This window comes from Mauremys mutica, chromosome 1 (assembly GCF_020497125.1).
Source record: "Mauremys mutica isolate MM-2020 ecotype Southern chromosome 1, ASM2049712v1, whole genome shotgun sequence".
NCBI lineage: Eukaryota > Metazoa > Chordata > Testudines > Geoemydidae > Mauremys > Mauremys mutica.
The window spans coordinates 116,151,389-116,174,791 of NC_059072.1; the positions used below are offsets into that span (position 1 = coordinate 116,151,389).

General features: G+C 44.2%; 1 protein-coding gene across 3 annotated transcripts in view; it reads left to right on the forward strand.

Moving 5' to 3' along the window:
• The first annotated feature begins 504 nt into the window (after nt 1-504).
• MGST1 (microsomal glutathione S-transferase 1) overlaps nt 505-23,403 on the forward strand; it is a 28,625-nt gene continuing 5,726 nt past the window's right edge. Inside the window, exon 1 of one of the 3 annotated variants that reach the window (XM_044992556.1) lies at nt 505-615. In XM_044992556.1, coding sequence (XP_044848491.1) covers nt 584-615 — 32 coding nt within the window. In that variant the 5' untranslated portion in view covers nt 505-583. Of the gene's footprint in view, nt 616-14,372; nt 14,524-14,783; nt 14,805-23,403 lie in introns of those variants that run through there. The other 2 variants (XM_044992563.1, XM_044992571.1) reach the window with 2 other exon arrangements.

Genomic DNA, 23,403 nt, shown 5'->3' on the forward strand with positions numbered 1-23,403 from the left:
ATTTTAACCCTTATAGTGGACACTGGATTTGCATTGTTTATTTGCCAGGGTAGATAGGACTTTTGGGATCCGTTGCTCCCAGAAGGGAACTTGCTGCACTTGTCTTGTGAAATTCTTTTCAGATGTGGTGTAGGAAGGGGCTGGATGGTTTAAGGGATTATAATAAGAGACAAAGCCTTTCACCACTGGATCACTGATGTGAATCCAAGTCAGATCTGCAGTGACCAAAGATCATTACTGTCAGGATGCTCTTTGGTGCCGTATGCGAAATGAGCTCAAAAGTCTCAAACTAATTGACAGTTGACAAATCTTGCAGGCCTGCTTCTCCACTGTCTTGCATTATCACTTACACCTGTGCAAAATAGATGTCAGAAACTAACAGGCTTACTTGGGAGCATTTTAAACTCCCTTTGCACAGGTGCTAATCACTACACAAGATATAAGGCAGTGGAGAATCAGCTCCATTGTCACAGCAGTCACTAATTAGTATCTTTGTTGTGTCAGCTGAGAGGCCAAGGACTGAATGGGTCATGGAAATTGAAAACCAGCCTTTCACCACTGGAAGTGCAAATTCAAGACAGAGATGCATCAGCTACAACATTGCCACCCATCATGGTAATTCTGCTTTTGTCATGTATTAACCCTGGGCTTCTGGATCTTGGAAATGCTGATTACGGAACATTCACGAGTCCTGAAATAATTTGTGTCCTTTGACACAACATAGTGGTGTTTTGACACAGCATTCATTTATACCATAACAACCTATTGTGATATAACAACATATCGTGACAGTTGAGTTTATCCTATTGGATAATGAGAAAAAAGTGTCAATTTTAGCTGGTAGGGAGCAGTTTATAGGAAGTTGTACTTGTGCTGACCTATTCTATGGATAAACTGAGGACTTCAATTTTCTAGAAGTATCTATTGCAAGCATTTAAAATTCACTTTAATCCCACCCAAGCATCCAAAAATACCCCAGGGTATTCATGTTTCAGTTTTCTACACAATGGGTACTATGAAAAACAGCAGTCATATATGCAGAAATCTAATATCCCTGGCAAAATTCCAACTTGGGTAATTACATTCTGCCTACCTGAAATTCTACTTATTATTCATCTGGAGACATTAGAATATTCTCAATTTCTCCATCTAGAAACTATGTTATAATGTTAGAGGTGCAGAATGATTGATGTTTTCTCAATTCTCTATTGACTCGATTTCAGTGATGCAATAGAGAAGTGATATTTTTGATATAATCTAGAATGTATTTTGGGGTCTGTAGAGATATGTTTGTAGAAGATTATAATTTAGAGACACTCCCTTGAGACACACCCTCATAAGGGACAGCATTATGAACATAGGAATTTGGAGATGTGCCTGTAGGTGGGGGTTAGGAATACAGTATGGCTGTGTGCAGCAAATCATGACAGAAGCTCTCCAGTTTGTTTTATTAAAAGTTTTATTCCTTTCTCATTCATATGGTGGGTTATTTAATGAATCCCAAAATCGTTACATGGTGTCAGAAGTGCTGACTGGAAAGGAAAGTGCAGTCATTTTGAAGTTAACTCCTGTGTTTGCAATTGAACGCAGACACTAAGGTAAACCCCTTAAAAGCACATAGAGCACCAAGCACAGAAGCTTTTGCATGTATTTGGTGAGCACAATAGTAGCTTGACTACCTTAAGGGGGATGGAGGTGGGGCAGGAATTGGTGTGTTGCAACCTCCTTCCAGTCTGCAATTGTCAGGCAATGTTGCAGAGAATTTAAAAAATTCAAACAGATTTGAATTGTAGTTAGCAGCCATAGGGGTAGAAGGAAAAAAAATTATAAAGTGAAATCATCAATCTTTTTGCCTGTTGTTCGGGAGGAAGCATTGGATGTTTATAACAACTTTCAGTTTGAAGACAGTGAAAGCATGAAGTTAAATAAAATACTGACTACATGTGAGAAACGTTGCATGCAAAATGGAATTACACCTTTGAGAGAGACACATTTTTTACATGCATGCAAAAAACTGATGATCCCATAGAGTAATATGTCACAGAATTAAGGAAACTCAGTGAAACCTGTGACTTTGGTGAGTTGACAGAGTCTCTGGTCAGAGATAGAATCAGTTGTGGTATTAAAGACAATGTGGTAAGAGAGAGACCGCTCTGTGAAGGAGACTTAACTTTAGAAAAAGTTCTCCAAGTATTCAGGGCAGCAGAAACTGTGAAAACTCAAGCCAAAGAGCTGAATTCAGAAACCAGAAGTGGTTAGCCATGTAATAAGTATTAAAGAATATAGCCAGAATAGGTCAAATCAGAAAGTGGAACCACTTGGTATGAAAACCACTGCTAGGAGGAAAATTGGGTACAAACAGTTATGTGGAAGGTGTGGATCACAGCATGGACTCAAACACTGTGGTGACTTTGGAAACTCTCTCATAAATGTGTGGGAAATAATCATGTTGCAAAATGCTGCAGATCCCAAATGCAGCAAGCAAAGTCAAGTGCATTCAGCAGTTAAAGACAATCTGGTTTCATAGCTGTACTGGGTTCTACCAAGCCTGATGAGAGGGACTGGATACTGCCTATGACAGTGAATGGAACAATTACTCCACTGAACTGGACACAGGAGCTCAGGTTAATATTCTGTCTGTACAAGATTATGAGAGACTGAAAATAGGACCAAAACTGGGACCAACAAAAATAAAGGTAACTGGTTATTCTGGAACAAATATATTGGTGAAGGGAAGGTGCACTGCTACCAGAGAATAGATTATGGCCCAGTTTGCAAATGCTCAATATTTCAGTAAATTGGATGCATCCTCAGGTTTTTGGCAGCCAAAATTAACTGAAGAAAACTCAAAACTATGCACATTTAATACCCCCATTTGGAAGATACAGATTCTTATGCTTACTCTTTGGCATAGCTAAAGCACCATACATATGATCTATGAACATATTAATGATGTTGATACCTCAGTGGATGACATCATCTGGGGCTCAGTTAAAAAGGAGCAAGATCGTAGACTTTGGGAAGTCCTGGATAAAACTAGAGCTGCAATCCTCAAACTAATAGGGGGAAATATGTTCTAGGGGTTACAGAACTGACTTTTGTTGGGGACATTATTTCCAATGAACATGTAAAACCTGATAAGAGGAAGATTTCAGTCATTGAAATGATGCACGTCCTCAGTCAAAGAAAGATGTCCATTGGTTTCTGGTATGATGTGATGCTCCATATTCTTTATAGAAATATGCTTATGCTATGATTATATCATAACTAAGATATATTTTATGTAAGAAGGCTTGTGTAAGATATCACTAGAAAGGTTATAATTTACTGAATGTGATCGTCTAATTTTTATGCATGTATGTTTTCTGTATCTGGAGTTAGGAATATTGACTATGTAACAATTACAACTGTGATTATACTTGGAGATGCTCACCAGACAGTAATGGGCCAGCCTTAGTGGGCCATTGGGAAAAAGACAATGAGAAGATGTGGATCCCGCATCTTCTGGGAGTTCCTTCCTGTAAACATTGCAAATAAACCTGGTTTCATGGTTGCTTTGACACTACAAGATCAGGTAATAATGTCACCTGGTAAAAAGTCCACCTTGGACACTGCTGGTACTTTTCCACTGGAAACAAAGGAGTCTAGTCTATAAAAGGAAATAACTGGAACTCTAAGCTACACACACTCTGCAACTTGCCTAAAACAACATTTAGGGTGAGAAATTACATTTTGTAAGCTGTTTTTTGAGTGTATTAGGCCTAGTTTGCATGTTTTGTTTTATTTGCTCAGTAACCTGCTTTGTTCTGTTTGCTATCCCTTATAACAGGGTTTTTCAAACAGAGGTCGCTGCTTCGCTGAGGGATGAACTGGCCACCACTTCCAGTAGCCCCCATTGGCCCGGAGAAGTGATCCGTGGCCAGTGGGAGCCGTGACTGGCTGGACTTGCGGGACGGGGCAGGTAAACACACCGGCTCGGCCCGCCCCGCCAGAGGCTTTCCCTACACAAGCGGCGACCCCTGTTTGAGAAACCCTGTCTTATAATCACTTCAAATCTACCTTTTATAGTTAACAAACTTGTTTTTGTTTGTTATAAAATCCAATTTGTGCAATTTATAAGTGGGGGAGGTGGGGAAGTGGTTGTGCATATCTTTCTCCACATTGAGCGAGGGGAAAAAATTATGAGCTTAAGTTATATAGATTTTTTCCATAGCGCAAGACAATATTATTTTGGATGTACTTTCCAGAGGGGAGCTGCACTTGAGTGCTGGGCAATTTCCTAGCTGAATCTTCCCATAGAGAGCTGCTTGCAGACTGTGTGATTCTACAGCTGGTGCGTCCCTACCTGTGGGTGTGTGCAGCCAGAGAGCCTGATTCAGCAAAACAGGGAAAGGGGGATCAGCCTAGTAGAGCAGGTGGGCTCAGAGAAATCCCATACATCAAGTGGCATCCCAAAAGGAAGGGTCCAACCCATCACAGTGGCATAGTCGGCAGGATAATATGCACAGCTTTTTGCTCTTAAACACTGATGGTGATTTTAAGTGAGTTTTAAGTGTGGTGGCTAGAGAACAGACAAAGTGGTTACTAGTTTGTTATTTTCTGTTTGCTTATTTTGGGTAAGAGAAGTAGGGACAGGGAAAGCAGGAAAATGAGTGAAAGTGAAGCTACCAAAAAGCTGGAGCTCTACCAGGTTACAAGTAGAGGAGAGTGAATTGATGCACCAGAGACAGACAGAATTAAAACAGATGGAAATTGATGAACCCCACACTGGGGCTCCACCTCTCCAAAAATCCACAAATGGGAGCGGTTGTTCTCAGCATACAGTGAGTCTGGGGACATTACTGAATATTTCATCACCTTTGAGAGGCTGTGTATGCTCAATATGATTCATGAGGATCAAAAGATGACCACTTTGTTTGATGAACAAAAGGCTGCACATCAGAGAGCCATGCAACTGAGGCAGCTAGAGGCTGAAGAAGCCCAAGAATGGAGAAAACTAGAGGCTGATAAGGAAACAGAAGTTAGCCCTGGAACTGACAGACAAAGAACTGGAGGAAAAAGAGAGGAAGCATCAACGGGCTGTAATGGAGTGAAATAGACCGAACCCCACACTGGGGCTCCACCTCTCCAAAAATCCACAAATGGGAGCGGTTGTTCTCAGCATACAGTGAGTCTGGGGACATTACTGAATATTTCATCACCTTTGAGAGGCTGTGTATGCTCAATATGATTCATGAGGATCAAAAGATGACCACTTTGTTTGCAAAGTTGACTGGGAGAGCTCTGGATATTCAATAGGATGTCAATTGATGATGCTTCCAATTATGGTAAATTTAAGGAATTGGTTTTAAAACAGTTTTGGATTACACCTGAAATTTATAGAATAAAATTTAGAAGCCTTAAGAGAGGGGCTGGATTAAGTAATGTGGCTTATGTGAACCAAATTAGAGACCTACTGGATAAGTGGGTAACAGGAAAAGGTATTACAAGCTTTAAAGCAATGTGTGATTTGTTTGCTCAGGAACAGTTCCTGAATATGTCTAATGATGATGTAAAACAGTGTTTATGGGATAAAGAGGTAGAGATGGTTGAAGAACTTGCAACTTTTGCAGATAAATTTGAACAATCCCAAGCATCTATTAGGAATAAATCACAGGCAGAGGGGTTTAAATTTGGTGAGATGCAAGGTCCATGTTTTACCGCTGGGGAGAAGGAGGATGGATACGAGGCTGAACACTCACTTCCCCAAGTTCACTTCTCCTGTCCTCATCTCAAATCTGTAAAAGCAGAACAGCCCATAAGGTGCTATCATTGTAATTCCACTGAGCACCTGAGGAATAAATGCCCTGCGCTGAGTAGGAACAGGCAGCAGGTAACTCATAGAAATGCTGCTTCCCAGAGCACAGAGGATCCTCAGGTCATTGCCACTTATTTTAAGGGGTTTGTAAAGTTTGCTACTGCAGAACCTGGCAAGAAGCACTTAAAGACAATCAGAGTAAATGACAAAGAGCTCCCTGCATGGAGACATACTGGTGCAGAAATTTTTATGGTCAGAAGAGACCTGGTTCAGGAGAAAGATATACTTCCAGGACAGATGGTAGAGCTTTTGTTAGGACGAGGTCACAAAATCCTTGTGCTTTTGGCTAAAGTGCACAGGGAAGCTCAGGATTTGCGAGCTGAATTAATCATTGTGGCTCGCTCATAATCCTACAAAAATTATTTTGGGTAATGACTTTTTTTAATGTGGCTCTGGCTGTCCAGGGGTCTGTCAGCAGCAAGGAGGAATCTTATGCTGAAGCCCCAGTGGGAAAGATTAAACTACAAAAACTGCTGAGGAAATGGGAGAGTCTCTCTTTATTTCCTCTGCAGCCGCGCAAAGGAGTTTGCTGGGATGGTTGAGAACTGCTCCTGTCCTGGGGCTTTTCCCTCAGAGGATGGGAATGTTTTGCCTGCTAGTAGGAAGACTGCTCAGGTTGCTGGCTGCCAGGAAGTTGCAGTTAAGCAAGGAACAGAACTCACTCTAAAATGCATTGAAAAATGTGTCCTAGAGGAAAGCCCAGAAAAAAGTGATGAAGTTCTGCAGTGGGTGTGGATTCCATGAGCTCTGTAACTGGAGGCAAACCCAATTCAAAGAAGAAGGGTAAAATGCTTACCAGTGAAGGGTCTGCTCTGGCTGTTAGCTGTGAGACCACAGCTGAACAGGGGATAGATTCCTCTCTAGGGAGCACAGAGGTGTGTGCCTTAGAGGAAGCTAAGGAGGAATGTGGGGGGAGTACAGGAATGTCTGCTCACTAATTACAGGGAAGGGTTTGCCCCGGAGGATTTTACTGGAATGGCATCTGTGCTCCCAGGCACCCAACCTGTGGCTCAGGTTTTAAGAGGAAACTGTGTAACTGTTCTCCCAAAAGGGACCAACCATACAGCTGACCCCTTTGCAACAGAGAGAGGTGCCCCAATCCAGGTTCCACTTTTGCAAAATGTTGTTCCTGCTGTACTTGTGAAAACTAACTTTCTCTTTAAGGCAGGATAAAAGCCTTTTCAATAGCCCTGGTGTCAGTGAATATGCTAATGACCCACCTGAGAAAGGGGAGGAGGCAGCCATTTCTCAGGCAGGTAAACCTCTCCCAGCAGCCACAAGGCCATATGGCTTATGGCCCCCAGGAATCCCCAAGGCATGGGTTTTCTCTGACCATGCTTCCTTCCCCTAGTAATTCCCCAGCTGCTGGGCCCGCTCCAGGGCACCTGGGGAGTCCATGAAACTGTTTGAAACAATCCTCATGAAATCAGTGAAATGGGCTCTGTGGCTTCTTTGTGCCACTGGAATGGAGCAACAGAACAGCAACAGGGCAAACGATTCCTTGTTGGGGTCAATCTTAGATGATTAAAATTGAAAGTTGTTTTTTTTTTAAATCTCCTTTACTTTTTACCATTTTGTTTAGTTTTTGCAGTTCTTTCAGTCTGAACAATGAAAACAGACTGATCAGTTCCCCAGGAGGAGAGACTTGAACTGGGAATCTCCCTCGTTCTGCCCCCCAGCTATTTTGTTCTGGGCACCACTTGTGACTTACACAACCAAACACCTCTGTTCCCCTTGAACTAGGTGCCTCCCTGTAGCCTAGACTTAGATAGGGTAACCAGAGAGCAAGTGTGAAAAATTGGGATGGGGGTGGGGGGTAATAGGAGCCTATATAAGAAAAAGACCCAAAAATCAGGACTGTCCCTATAAAATCAGGACATCTGGTCACCCTAGACTTAGATGTCTATCTTAGGCAGGGCCGGCTCTAGATTTTTTGCTGCCCCAAGCAAAAAAAATTTTGTCTGCCCCTCGTCCCAGCCCTGGGCTCCCCCCTGCACCCTCCTGCTGCCCCAGCCCTGGGCGCTCCCCCCCCCACCCTGACCCGCACCCCCTGCTGCCCCAGCACTGGGGGCACTCCCCTCCCCACCGGCACCCTCCTTCCGCCGCAGCCCTGGGTCACTGGTAACTTGCTCCCAGGGCAGGTCATTCAGCAGGAATTTTGGATGTGCACAAAACACAGACAGGATTGGTTCCCATATGGTTACAGAGCTGCAGTAAAGTGGAACAATTTTCAGCTTGTGTGATTGGAGGATATCTGGATGCATATTATAAGACTGTCCTCCATAAATGAGGAAAAGTTGAGGTGCCTTTGTTATTCTTTTGTTCCACTCTTTGTTTCTATGGGGAATTTGCCAATGCAATATCACTGTCTTCCTTTTAAACAAACAAACAAAAGGCAATGGCTGTTGAAAATAGCAATTCCAGTCCTAATAACCACTGGGAAGCATTTCTTGCTCAATTTTATCCTACTTTTTCTACAGCAAGTTACAGTGGATCATATATTTGATTTGGGAGAAATGAAGTAACAGCTGCCCAAACTGAACTTGAGCACTTCTGAATTTTGAGGTGTTCAAATCTGGAAGGCAGGTGCTGGGTGTGTGTGTGGGGGGGAGAGGGGGAAGCACGGCAGCATGTATGCAGCAGCGTGTCTGGCGCTGCACGGAGCCAGACACGCTGGTCTGAGTGGCACAGTAAGGGGGCTAGGGGGTTGGAGAAGGGGTAGCGGGTTTGGGGGGGGCAGTCAAGGGACAGGGAGCAGAGGGGGTTGGATTGGGCGGAGGTTCGGGGGGGCAGTCAGGCAGGGAGAAGGGGGGGGTTAGATGGGTCAGGAGACAGGCAGCAGTTGGATATGCATGGGAGTCCCAGGGGTTTGTCAGGGGACATTTAGGGGGTGGGGTCCTAGGGGGGAACTTGGGGGGGGGGGAGGGTCTCAGGAGGGGACAGTTGGGGACAAGGAGCAGCGGTGCTTAGATAGGGGGTGGGGTGCTGGGGGGCAGTTAGGGGCAGGGGTCCCAGGAGGGGGTGATCAGGGAGCAGGGGGGGTTGGATGGGTTGGGGTTTCTGTGGGGGGCAGTCGAAGGGAGTGGATGGTGGCAGGGTGGAGCTTCCCTCCCATGGAGTGTCCTCTTTTTTTTAATGTTAAAATATGGTCTCCCTACCATCCACAGTGCAACTCCCCACTCACAGCACGCTGCCGCATGAGGTCCCCCTCCTTCCTTTCCAGTTGGTATTAGCCAAGGGAATGCTGGGAAATGTAGTTCTTTCCCTGCTCCAGGGCTGGCTCTGTAGGCAGGGAGCTAACCAAGGAACTACAGCTCCCAGAGCCCCCTGTTGGTATTCAGCTCCCATGCTAGATCCCTGACGCCCCTGCAAATGGGCTGCCCCAAGCAGGTGCTTGCTTTGCTGGTGCCTAGAGCCACCCTGATCTCAGGGGGGTTGATGGCTTAGCACACATCCGTCCAGTGGGGCACCTTCCATTGGCTAGCTGAGGCAGCTCCCCACCTGGTGTGTAGGCTTTATGGATTGCAGACTAAGGGACCTGTGTCTCCCCATTTATTGTATAGGAAACCTAGACACCTAACTCAGGCTTTGTGGATTGCAGTGTGTTCCTATGGTTTTCTAGGCACTGAAATGCTTAAGCGTCTGCTTTGTTTTGCTTTCGGCCTGGTATGCATTATCACGGTGTGGCAGCATTTTGGCCTGCAAGCACTGTGTATTTAAACTTTTTAAAAAAGGTTTTTTCATTGGATTTTTTTTTTTAAAAAAGGAAACGTCTTATAATCTCAGTGTGTGTAAAACCTGTTTTATTAACAATTTGGCCTAAATTGACTTTCCAATGGCCTTCAATATTCTTAAATATATTCCCAGAACTCTCACACTCCAACTAAAAGTGACTGCTCCGTTGGAATAATGTTGCAGACAGCTGTGGTTGATACCCCCCAATGTAATTTGGGTCTTCTGGGGCCTGTAATATATCTTTCCATGAATGCTACTGTCAGCTGCAAAGATAACATTAGACCACATGCATTTTTTCCGAATTGACACAATGACTGCAGAATGTGCACTCTGCAAGCCACTAAACAAGTCAAACAGCATCCTAAACATGCATACATACAGAGAAGGCTCATCCTCCCACTCGCCACAATCACGCACAGCACCGCTGATGGCCCCTCCTCCCCCCATTTTGCAATGAAATTGGGAATTCCTGGAGAGAATAGCAATTGAAAGGTAGGAATGTGAGTGCTGTGGCAAGGAGAAACATGAACCAAAGGATCTTCTATCTGGAAATGTTCTGCACTAACCAAGCTGAAGCTGCCTTCTGAATTATTGCTCAATCAAGACTACAAGGGTCAAGTACTATAGGGAAATGGTTCACAGATGTTTTCATATGGTGGACTGCTTCTTACGATAGCCATGTTCTTCTGGATACCTGCCTGTCCAGGTTCTTGATCTCAATTCCAGACATTCCTTACAGCAACTATAGAGCTTGCTAGAAGTGAGCAAACTATTTGTAGTGAATATTTCTTTTTCAGTTTAGCCCCTTTTCAGTTTTCAAACGATTAGTGAACAGGCTTTGATTTTTTATGAATGTATTCATTACTCATAATTGAACAGATAAACAGTTTGTGAACATATTTCAGCTTTTGTGTTTTTTTGCAAACTATTTGCTATCATTCTGTCTTCTACAATTTGCTGTTCATTATGTGCAGTGTGTGATTGTTCACCTAAATCAGAGTATTGTTTCTGCTCCATGGTCGGATGAGTGAAACTTTATAAGCCAGCTGAGAAGTGTAAATAGAAAATATCCATATTCATCTGTGAATATCATAAGGCGAGAGGTTCTCTAAACAGCTGAATGAATGAATGTTTGCTGAAAAGCAAACAAGGGCACAAACGTGGTCAAACTGAATGCCTATTAGGGATCAGAAGAAACATTTGTGAATATTATTGTTTATTTTTGCATTACGGTAGTGTCTAGAAGCTCTGGGCATGGAGCAGGTCTCCATTGTGCTAGGTGCTGTACAAACAGCTGGTCCTTGCCACAAAGGGCTTACAATCTACGTAATACCGTTTTGCAGTATTCACTCCCCCTGCTGTGTGGCGACATGGAAAATGAATAGGACAGACTGAATATGAACATGCTTTAATATTAGTGCAGCTTCTTGGTGATGTTCTCTCATCTTGTATTGGTGTTTCCTCTTCCTGAGTTTCCTGTCTGACTGGCTTTACATTTATTTGTACCGAGCTTCGCCTTCATTGTGGGCAGGTCTCACTGTTCTCATCTCTACTGGGCTCTTTGCAGTTTGGTTCTGTTCTCCAGTGTATTGGTGATTTCTTCAGTTTCGATGTTGTTCTCAAATTTTATCATAATTGAACTTACAAGAAAAGAAACCCCTGAACAAATACATCAAGCATCCACATATGGAGTAGAGAGTCACTTGGCTGTTTTTGAGCTATAAACTGATCCAAAAAGCCTCTCGACTCAAGAACAGGCCTGGACCAGACTATGACTAATAAGAAGCATCATTAATTGAAGACAGATACATCAGCAATGTTTCAGAAGCAACTCCACAGAGTACCTGGATGGCAGATTGAGAGCCTCTGAAATAGGGGTGTGTGAACCACAGTGAAATTACATAGTTTTCAACATCTTATGTGATGGAAGTATTTTTTAACTAGAGGGAGTAGGACTGTGCACTCAAGTAAATGGAGTTGTGCCAGGGATGAATTTGGTCCATTATCAAATATTTTTGCAACAGTTTTATACTCATTTGGAATTACAGTTAGTAAATATTTTGACTTCAGATCTGAAATACTGAACCATACAGTTTTCATGATTCATATTATTTTGTAAACTATTTGTTTTAAAATGTAGGAAACATTGGCTATGTCTACACTCTGAGACTTCTGCCAGCATAGAAAATGTTCCATTCAAATTTAATTCTAAGAATGTGAAAATAATTCTATGTATTTTTGTTTCTCCATTCTTGGGGGGTGGGGCGGGAACTCTTAGATCTGTGGGCCCAGTTCTGCTACCTTTACTTATTGCTGAGTGACACTTACTGGCTTGAGTATTTCCACTGACTTCAAAAGGGAGTACTTGACAGAGTAGGTGCTACTCAATGTAAATGAAGATGGCAAAACTCACCCTTGCGTATCAACTTTAACAACAGGACTGCTGACTCTGCAGTCTTTTCTCAAGTGAATAGTTCCCTGATTGGGTAGTCACATTAGGGCTGCAAGGGCAGGTATTTTATTGGTGTAATGAGGTATACATGTGTTGCAAGGTCAGTGAATCACTGAAAACATAGACCAGCTTTTAAAGGTCTTTAGGCACCTAAACAGGTAGGTAGATGCCTAAATCCACTACATAGGCACCACTAGCATTTTCAAAGTTGTAGCTCAGGTGCTGCCTACCCTCCCAAGATTTCCCTCTGTCCGCATTTTCAAAGCAACTTAAGCGCGCAACTAATGAACTGCTCAGAAGCCAAAGCCCGGAGGCCCAGAAACAGAATTCTCAAACTAGACAGGGTGGCTTATCTTGCCAGCAGGACTCTGTCCTGTAGGCATGCTCTGTTATCTGTCGGACCTCGCAGCACCGGGGCCAGATGCAGGCTACTGATAGGTGCTGGGGCAACATAGCATCCCCACAAAAGACAACCAGGGCTCAGGGAAATATAGAGTGAGTGTGAGAGGGGAGTCAAGTTTGAGCAGGAGGTGGAGATAAATATGGGAGTGGAGGGATTGGCTGCTAGGGCATGAGCTACCTAAGTGACTTACCTAATTTAGCAGCAAAGAGTCCTGTGGCACCTTATAGACTAACAGACGTATTGGAGCATGAGCTTTCGTGGGTAAATACTAACTTCATCGGATGCGTCGGATTCGTTAGATCCAAACTAACACGGCTACCCCTCTGATACTTACCTAGTTTAGGCTGGTTTGTGGCTGAGGGTCACAAGAAGGGGGAGGTGCCTATCTCTGGTCCATTAGACAGGCGCACCAGGCATAAGCCCCTTTCCATGGCATTTCACTCCTGGCTAGCTTGCACAGCTCCCGGCTCATCAGGCTGACTTCTGAGGATCCCTTTGCTAGGCGCTTAACTACTCCCATGAACTTTATAAGGAGCCTTGGTGGCATGGAGATGCCTAACTCGGGGCTGAAAATTCACTAGGTGGCAAGCTTCCTAGGAGGTAAGCATTGGTCTGCTCAGCCCAGCAACACCTAAATCCCTTTAAAATCAGCCCCTATGAGCCTAGGACAAGTTTGACAGCAGTGTTGGCATTTTATGTAATGTATCCATTTTGTACCTATTTCTGATCTGCCACATGGTGGTGAGGCTGCTTCTGAAATCTTTTTCTCCCAGAGTTAGTTCTTCTTTCTTTTTTTAGTTCTTGATAGCTGGATAGACTGCAGTTTTGATTCCTTGTTCTGACCTGGTTAGTCTGATCGCTTTGGCATAATGATGATCAGAATGACACAGTCACAGGATCATTGTCACTGATGCTGAGGGAGAAACGGAAATGAAGTTTCCAAGTCCAGTTTCTCTCTTTCTTCTTCAAGTCTTAGTCGTGCGCTGGCTGATAAAATCCATGGCACGTACTGAATCTCTCTTCTCTCTTTTAGTACAAGCCTTTCACTTCCTGCAAAAGTTAATTGTGAGCAACCTGCTCACAGTTTTGTAAAGGAAACTTTTGCTACTGGGCTAAATTTTCAAAAGCACCTAAGTCACTTAGGAGCCTAAGTCACTTTTGAAAATGGTAATTAGGCTCCTCACTCACTCAGGGTCTTTTGAAAACATTGTCCATTGTGTATTTGTAATGGAGGTGAGCCCAAATTGCACCTTTTCGATTTCAACACTCTCCCAAAATCCAGGGGGGTTTAGACTGGTGTTCAGAGGGTATGATTCAGGCATCGCTCTCAGGAAACAAACTGTGAACCCCTTTCTTCACACTGCAAAGATGTCACTAGCTGGTATAGTTACACTGAAGTCAGTGAGACTGCTTGTGTAGGCACCTGCCCACCAGTGGGAGTAAGGGGTTCGTTCACCATATGGCATGGACTTGTAACCCAAGCATAATGGAAACATTCCCAAGGCCTGTTAAAATGCAAGGAAAACTCAAAACACCATTAACAAACTCCCAGAGAGGAAGGGTGCACTGCATGCTATTGGCCAAGTGCCCGCCTCAAGGTTCCTTCCTAACCTTGAAACACTGGAGCTGTTACAAAAGATCCAAACCCTGCCTCTTCCCTACTTGCAACACACTCCTACACTTGTAGGGGAGTGTGATCCTCAGAGCTAAGGGGTGATCATGCTCCAAAGTGAGGGAGCGGGGTGGAGGGCAGCAGGAGAATGAAGGTGGGTGGAAGGGAAGGAGAGAAGGTGATAGCAGGAGAGTAGGGAAAGATCGGATCAGAGTGGTGGGGAAAGAGGTAGGTAGGAGGGAGCCGCCCGAGGAAAGTATCCGCGGGGGGGAAGAAAAGTGGGCTGGAGTGAAGGGAACAAGCCAGGCAGGAAGGGCCAGGCAGAAGGGGCGGGGAATTTAGCTAGGGGCGTGCCAGGAAGGAGGGCGAGCTGCTCCAGGGGGCCGGCCGGCAGCTGGGAGCGCAGAGCCAGAGCGGGACCGGTGCGTGTGAACCTTTCGCCTGCCCAGCCGGTCGGAAACCAGGTGCGTTCAGTGCGCCCCCTGGGCCGGGGCGGGCAGACGCTGTGGGGTGCGGGGTGTCTCCCCGTTGCCACTTGTGTGCCGCGGGGGCTACAGGGCTCACGGAAGCCCAGCAACGCGGCTTCCCCGCATGGCTCCGCGCTCCCGCCCGAGAGGCAGAGCTGGGCCCCAGGCGCAAAGTTCAGCTCCGGAGCGCAACTTCCTTCGGGCGCGGCGGGGCGTCGGCTCGGGCTCCCGCCGGCCCGGCGCGAGTGGATCCCCAAAGTGGATCCTTTTTGGCTGAGGTTTGTAAGAGAAGGGGCCAGGGAGCAGCGATCAGTGAATTGTGCCGTCGCGAGACACTGATTGGCTTTGTGTTCCGCAAACCAGGCTGCTGTTTTCTTAAGGGATGATCGTGTTGTTCTTGTGACTGCCAGTAATGCTTTATTTCCCTGTGCACGCACTCCCATCCAGATGAAGGGGACTCCCCCTGAGACGGAAGGAACTCTCCCCACCCATTTGTCCGATAATTTTAATGAGGCTGTTTTGCATGGGCAAAATTGCTTCCTTCCCTAGGTATTTGCAGGATTGGGACTCATGTTTGTATATTTCAAAACATAACAAACACCTAAGGTTGTGTGGACAAACCTGAAATATTTTAAGGCGATTGCAAGCTACTTACAAATATTCAGCTCTGAAATAAACAGGGCCCCAAATGATTTAAATTACTTAAAAAACAAAACCCTCCACTGAGGATTCATTACTCCCCTGCCCCACCCCCAAATTAATTAAACTAACTTTGAAAGTTAGTGTAATTACATGTAAAACTTTGACCTGAGGAAGAACTCAGTGCTTAGGATATTGTCAAGGTGCAGGGTAAGGCAGTAATTCTTCTCAATGCTTTTTGCCATGAATGAATTACTTGTGTATTTAAAAAAAAAATCAACCAAGTCAGCATGATTGTGAGTAAATTGACCTATCCTTGTGCCCCTTGTGTACAGGGGTGATGCAAGGAAAAGGCTGATAAGGATGAAATTGCAGAGTCATGGCCCTGAGCAGGTGAACTGGCCCCTTTGGAGATAAGAGGAACTTGTCAGAGCAGGAGTACTGTGCTAGAGTTGTGAAATTCTTTAGACAGATGGTAATTGTAGTGAGGTATGCAAAGTCCTTTTTGTGGGTCCACAGAATGAAAAAAGATTGAGAATCAAAATAGGTGGTATGAGGAACTGCGGGGTTGAGGGAGACCACAAGATCTTTATCCATGTTTGCAAGAGGGGAAAAGGTTGAACCACTGCTCTTGAGATGCTGAGGACATGTTGATATTACATGTTAAAATGTTTTTTAAATTGATTTAGATATAAAACCCGCATGCGGATACTCTTAAATCAATAAATTTGTTTATCTCAATCTAGTTTTAACTGATTCTTTATTAATTCAAGATCAGTTGATATAAGCCAGTTTTAAACCAATTTAAATGTGTCCACACTGTGGTTTTGCCCTAGTTTAACTAAATCAGGAGTTCTCAAACTGGGGGTCGGGACCCCTTGGGGGATCATGAGGTTATTATGGGGGGGTCACGAGCTGTCAGCCTGCACCCCAAACCCTGCTTTGCATCCAGCATTTATAATGGTGTTAAATATATAAAAGTGTTTTTAATTGGGGGGGGATCACACTCAGAGGTTTGCTATGTGAAAGGGGTCACCAGTATAGAAGTTTGAGAACCACTGAACTAAATGATCTTTAAAAGAACACACATAGTTAAACTAGTGCAATTTGGGCCTGATCTACATGACACAGCTTACATGGACCTAGCTATGTTAGTATACACACTACAGCATTGTTCCTGCTGATATAAGTGCCCTATGACTCCGACATAGTAACTCCACCTCCGCGAGAGGCGTAGGGCTCGTGTCAATTTAGTTACAGCGATGCTGTGTCTGTGTAGTCACAGTGTTGACACTGCGTTAGTTACATTGGCTCTTGGTTATCTTGTCAATTTCAGGGCTTCAGCCCCGGGCTCTCTGCTCAGGAAAGCGAGAAGCCCAGGTGGCTGCTCCCTGCTCCCCACGGGGAACAGAGAGGTGAGAGCCTGGGGGGGCAGCTGGGTTCCTGGCAGTGTGCTGCATGGAGCTGAGAGCCCTGGCTCTCAGCACACTGCCCCTCTTGAGTTGGTGAAGCGCTCCTGGTGAGAACATGCACCACCACCAGAAGGAGGGTAGCGTGGACATCAGCCACTGCAGTAATTACTGCAGTGGCATTAAGTTGACCTAACAAAGGTCAACTCAAGTCTGTAGTATTAACATGCCTGTAGAGTATAGACAAGGCCATTCCACAAAGCACTTGAAACCATTTTCTACAGAGAGTGGCCTCCTCTTGTAGCTTCTCCCTGTACTGAACCCCACTGGACTTTAACAGGAGTGCTATGCATGGCAGGCTTGAAGCATCAGGCCCGCAGTTTGCATCTATGCACAGCAGAGAAAAGCAGAATTGCAGAGAGCAAGATTTAAACCAAACAAAAACTGGACATACTGATGCTAAAGCCTCTGGCTGCAACAATATGGGCAATAGGTTGTTTATCACAATTGTTGTGGAACTGTGACAGACTGGCATGAGTTAACATGGTTCTGCTACATGCGTGGACAAGATCTCTGAGATCTTCTCACTTGAGCTTTGTGGAATCCAACCAATTCTTCGGGTATGTTTACACTGTGATAAAACACCTGCGACTGGCCCATGTCGGCTGACTAGGGTTCAGGCTGTGGGGCTGTAAAACTGCAGGGTAGATGCTCAGGCTGGAGCCTGGGCTCTGAGATCCTGTGAAGGGGGAAGGTCCAAGAACCCAGGCTCCAGTCCAAGCCTGAACATCTGCCCTGCAGTTTTATAGTCATGCAGCCCAAGTCAGCTGACATGAGCTGGTGATGGCTGTGCTGTGAGTCTTCTATCACAGTGCAGATGTACCCTAAGATTATGTCCACAGTAGGAAAAAAAGGTGTTAAGATCCTAGTAAAGACAAGGCAGTTGGAGTTTTACCACAAGTTAGCAGGTCAACCCTAAACTCCTCCATAGTGTTTTCTTTGATCTGATAACACATGTGAAAACTGAAAACTGCCTTGTCTTCACTAGGATTTTAACACATAAGAATTCACCTTTCCTTCCATCTCTCCCAACCCCCCCATGAAGACAAGGCCTAAACTTAATAGAAGCTTGGAGCTTCTGAGATCAGTTTTCACAAATACGGAAAATAGGTAAATACAATGTTATAGTGAGCATTGGTTGTGACTCCTATATTTAGGACTATTATGACCCTTTCTCTGACAGGCCTTGGCTGTTCAGCAGGCAGACTCTCTCAGGCTGCAGAAGTGCCCCCTTTTTTTTTTTTTTTTTTTTTTTGTATGGTCCCATGAAATTCTGTTAATCTTTGCTGAGAGAAATGGTTAAAGAATCACTGTTTCCTTTCTCTCACCAACGTTTCTCAAGCGACTGTTGCGAGTGTGCCACATTGCCTTGGGCACATCTGAGAGTGGCTGTAGTGGCATGTTGGGGAAGGGAGCTGGAATGGGCTTGGTTCCTTCACCTCCACGTCTAGCACTTGGCCCCAGTGATCTGTGCCCCAGTCTGGGAGCACTGCATGGAGTAGAGGCCCTACCACCACCTAGTGAATGTGTGGGACAATGGACAGACATTGGCTGATCTGGATCCACCGACTATCCCTTGGACACAGCTGCTCATGTCCCACAAAACTGGGGATAACAACCGCCTTCTGCTTCTAGCTAATGCAGTCCTGTAGTTCAAGTAGAAGCAGTCTATGCTGCAATGCTGAAGGGTCAGGTCAAGATGGTTACGCATGATAGAACTTGTTTTTCTCTCTTTTGTAAAAAGAAAGTCCGACCCTCTGAAATCACCTACAAAAGAGCTGTGTTAAAAAATAATAATTGCAGAGTCAAACACTTGAAAGTTAGGAAATGCCAGATTTACGGTTGCCCGAGCAACCTTAATTCGACCCCCTTATGTGTGTGTTTTATGATAAAGTCTCTAATTACAGGATCACATACTATTTTTTCTACGGGACCCCTGCCTCCTTCAATGCATAGATTGGTTGCATGAGGGGTCGGAATTATGGCTGCATGGGCAACCACAAATTTAACCTTTACTAACTTTCAAGTGCATGACTTTGCAACCCAAATAACGGTGGCCTTAATGTAGGTTTTTGTTGGTGGTGGGTTTTTTTTGTTTTGTTTTTGGTTTGGTTTATAGGTCGATCCAGGGTCCCCCTGATATTATAAGCCACCTGACTTTGCTCTTGTGACTTATGAACAGAAAACCTACAGCAAATTAACTCTTCAAATTATTCTTTGGGGCAGGGACTGTCTTTTACAGAATACTTGTACAGTGTCTAGCACAGTGGGGCTTTGATCTCATCCGAGGAGCCTAGGCACTACTGCAATACAAATGTTTTATTTAGTCTTGATTATTTTATGTAACATATAGCTCTGACATAAAGTTCCATCCTCTCCAGAGCATTATGCTGTTGAGAACAGTCTCCTTGGAACTCCTTTAAAAAGCCTTGGGAAAAGAATTAACAGTTGCCTATTCTTTTCTCATTAACCAACTTTTTTTTTTCTTTTAGTGTAATCTTTTCCTGCAAATGGTGGTAAACCCTGTTCTTAAAAATTCTTTCTAAAGGGGTAAAATACTTAGGCAAGTTTTGCTTTGATTACAAAGCAGGGTCACTGTGTCCCTGAGTAGATGAAAATGTAGCGGTTACCTTCAAATACTGATAATGCACTCAAATATGTGAATAGCTTTATTGCAAAAAATGAGATACTCATGTCTATTATTTAAATATCATACTAATACATATAGTATGTTGCTGATACTTTTAAGTAAAAATAAAATCATTCTTCAACCCAGAAGAGACCTACCATATATACTAGTTCATAAGCCGAATTTTTTTTAGTAAAAAAGGGAAGCACCAGAGAAGGGGGTCAGCTTATGAACAGGTATAGAGGGGGAGAGGTGGGACACAGCCCCTCTCCCCAACAGAGGGAGCAAGGAGAGGCACCACAGCCAGAAGGGAAGAGGCGGGGCCAGGGTCTCTCCCCTTCTGGCCACACTGCTCTCCCCCCAGCCTCCGAAGCAGCTGCAGCTCCGGGGCTGGCAGGTTGCAGCCGTGCCGCTTGGCCTCACCCCCAGAGCAGGCTGTAGCCACGCCGCTGGAGCACGCTGCAGCCGTGCCACCTGACCCAGCCCGCTGGAACATGCTGTGGCCACACCATCCACTGGAGCAACTGCAGTCGGGCCAGAGACATCCTCCCCTGGCCCTCCGCAGATAAGGTGGGAAGGAATGGGATGGGGAGAGTGGGGGGGTGCCAGGGTAGGGGTCGGGGTGGTCACAGGGATTACTCCCCTGGCTCCCAGCTTCTCCCCCCTAAAAAATTTCCCCACCAGTTGCTGTCCCAGCCCATCAGGGTAAGCAGCTGGCGCACCGGGACACTTTGTTTACTTAGGTTTACCTCCGTGCCTGCGGGCACTCGAGGTAAACAAACCATTTCAGCTCGCCAGCGGCTTATCCTGATGGCCCGGGAGCCAAAGTTTGCTGACCCCTGAATTATAGAGTCGGCTTATGAAAGGGTTATAAAAAATTTCCATTTTATTTATCCATCTTGGGAGGGGGGGGTCGATTTATAAATGAACCGGCTTATGATCGAGTATATATGGTATTTCTGGCTACCATCATGTACCCTGTAACCAGTTCTGATTCCTAAATAATTTAAAATAAACAAAAATACCAAATCTAATGCTTCTGTTCTTTACAGGGTACAAGCAATTTATACGTGGGGAGAGGAAGGGTGTGTGTGAGTGAGAGAGAGACACACACACGACAGTGAATCACTAAAAGCACTAATACTTGTTTTTTAGTATAAATGTTCATTTGTATGTATAAGTGTTTTAAGAGTGTATTGGCAGCTACCCATGCCTTCCCTGCTCACACTTAAAGGTCACCAACAAAGCCAAGTGGGAGGAATGGATTAGCACCCTGCTTTGCAATATATACCAAAGACTGCAATTCTTTTTTTTTTTTTTTTTTGGGTGGGGGGGGGGGGGACTGCTTTAGTGCCCTTTTAAAAAACAAAAACAAACAAAAAAAATATAAATAGAATCACAGAAATGAAGGGCTGGAAGGAATCTCAAGAGGTCATCTAGTCCATCCCACTCATCTGAGGCAGGATTCAATATACTTAGACCATCCCTGACAAGTGTTTGTCTAACCTGTTCTTTAAAATCTCCAATTATGGGGATTCCACAACCTCCCTAGTCTAACCTGTTCTAGTACTTCACTAATTTTATAGTTTTTCCTGGTATTTAACCTACATTTTCTTACTGCAAACTAAGCTGATTACTTCTTGTCCTGCCTTCAGTGAACATGGAGAACAATTGATCACTGTCCTCTTTGTAATGACCTTTCACATATTTGAAAAATATTATGTCCCCTCTTCGCTTTCCTTTAGGCCTCGTCTTCCAGTGTTCACACTCTTTACCTTTGCTTTTTGTAATGTAATGACTGTACTCAGGGCCAGCTTTAGGCCGATTCCCCGGAATTGTGCCCCATGCCTTAGGCACCTTTTAAATTTTGTAATTCTTTTTACATACCCAGCGGTGGTATAGGACTTTGGCGGGGGGTCCTTCACTCGCTCCAGTTCTTCAGCGGCATTTCGGCATCGGGAGCGGTCCTTCAGTGCCGCAGAAGACCTGGAGCGAGTGAAGGACTCCCCGCCACCGAAGTGCTGCCAAAGACCTGGACCGCCGGGTATTCAAATCGGGCCCCGCAGTTCTTAAAGCCGGCCCTGACTGTACTAGCAAGCAAGTTTACTTAAAATATCTGCTCAATTTGCAGCACCAGTCAGCAAAACTACAGAATGCTCAAACCTGGAGAAGAGCTCTGTGTAGCTTCAAAGCTTGTCTCTTTCACGAATAGAAACTGGTCCATTAAAAGATACTTACATGGCTGTAACAATGCTGTAAACAGAATGTTAAGAACCATTCGGAAAGGGATAAATAATAAGACAGATAATATGATAATGCTGCTGTGTATATAGCTATGATACACCCAAACCTTGAATACTGCATGCAGTTCTGGTTGCCCCATCTCAAAAAAGATATATTTGAATTGGAAAAAGTACAGAGAAGGGCCACAAGAATGATTATGGGTATGGAACAGCTTCCATACAAGGAGAGATTAAAAAGATTCGGACTGTTGAGCTTAGAAAAGAGATCGGCTATGACAGAGGTCTATATAGTCATGAATGATGTGGAGAAAGTGAATAGGAAAGTGTTATTTACCCCTTCACAGAACACAAGAACCAGAGGTCGCCCAATGAAGTTAGTAGACAGCAGATTTAAACCAACATAAGAAAGTACTGCTTCACACAGTGCGTAGTCAGCCTGTGGAATTCATTGCCAGGGATGTTGTGAAGGCCAAAAGTGTAACTGAGTTCAAAAAAAGAATTAGATAAGTTCATAGAGGATAGGTCCATCAATGGCTATTGGCCAAGATGGTCAGGGATGCAACCCTATGCTCTGGGTAGCCCTAAACATCTGACTGCCAAAACCTGAGAGTGGACAACAGGGAGATGGGTCACTTGATAATTGCCCTGTTCTGTTCATTCCCTCTTAAGCATCTGGCACGCCTCGCTGGGTTATATGGATTATGAGCCTGACCCTCTACAGCCATTCTTATGATCTTGTGGATATTTATGGGGAAAACAAGTTGTAAATGAGTGTTTTTGGGAAGCATATTTTGAACTTGTGGATGTAAGAACTTGTCCCAGAAAAATCATGCAATAAGTTACACTCACTCAGTCAGGTAACAGATAGTACCATGTAACCAGCCATAGCAAACCAAAATATTTTGATTTATTTCCAGAAATTGTTTGGTGAATAATCTTGAATAACAAATAAATTCAATCATCCTGTTTGTGAACAAAACAGAAGTGGCTAAAGTGTCAAATATTCCACCAGAAAATATATAGCTTTGATATAGTTCTGATTTTTTGCCTGGGATACTTGGTTTACCACTCCTAGTCTTAAAAAAAATCTAAACACACAAAATAGCATGGAATCTCTGACAAGAAGTGGTTAGAATTTAGTACTATATAACTTCTGTAAGAGAGTGGCTTAGTCCCGATCTGCCACTACAGTGCCCTGTAATGCCTTGTTGGGGTATCTGTTTTGTTCGGACTCAAGTACCACCTACTGAATCCCCAACACATAAGAGTGTTCTTCAGTGCCTCCAATTGAAGTAGACATAAGTCTCTATGGTGTGTTCTTGATGAAAACAAGACAGATTAGATACATTTTTTCTCCTGTCTTTTTTTCTTCCAGTGATAGTCTGGTGGAGACTTTTGATAACCCATATCTATATCCTGAGCAGGCTCAAATGCATGCAACTTTAATTATGCTGCTAGTAATAAAAGTTCATTATATGATATTAAGTGGAAAGATAAACCTAGGACTGTCTCATCGTACCCACCGAACTTGTTAGGGAAAAGACGTTGAAGAAGTCAGTCTAACTTCATGCTAGGGGAAAGTCTTGACTATGTTTATAGTGCTGATGACTGAAGGTGTATTATGTTCTGTAATTTAAACTGTTTTTCTTTGTGTGGTTGTTTGTTAAATGTTTTGGCTGCATATTTTCATGACTCAATGAACAATTCCTTGAAAAGGAGAACTATAGGGCACCAAGAGGACTTTTTAGAGTTGCAGCCTAGTGAAGATAGAGGGTTTAGGCATAGAGTTATTAAGTCTCAGCCTTAATTATGGCGTTGCTACAGCGCTGCTAAGGAAAGCTGTTCTAGTGAATGTATTATCATACTTCCATTTGTTACACTCTTGGCCTAAATTTTC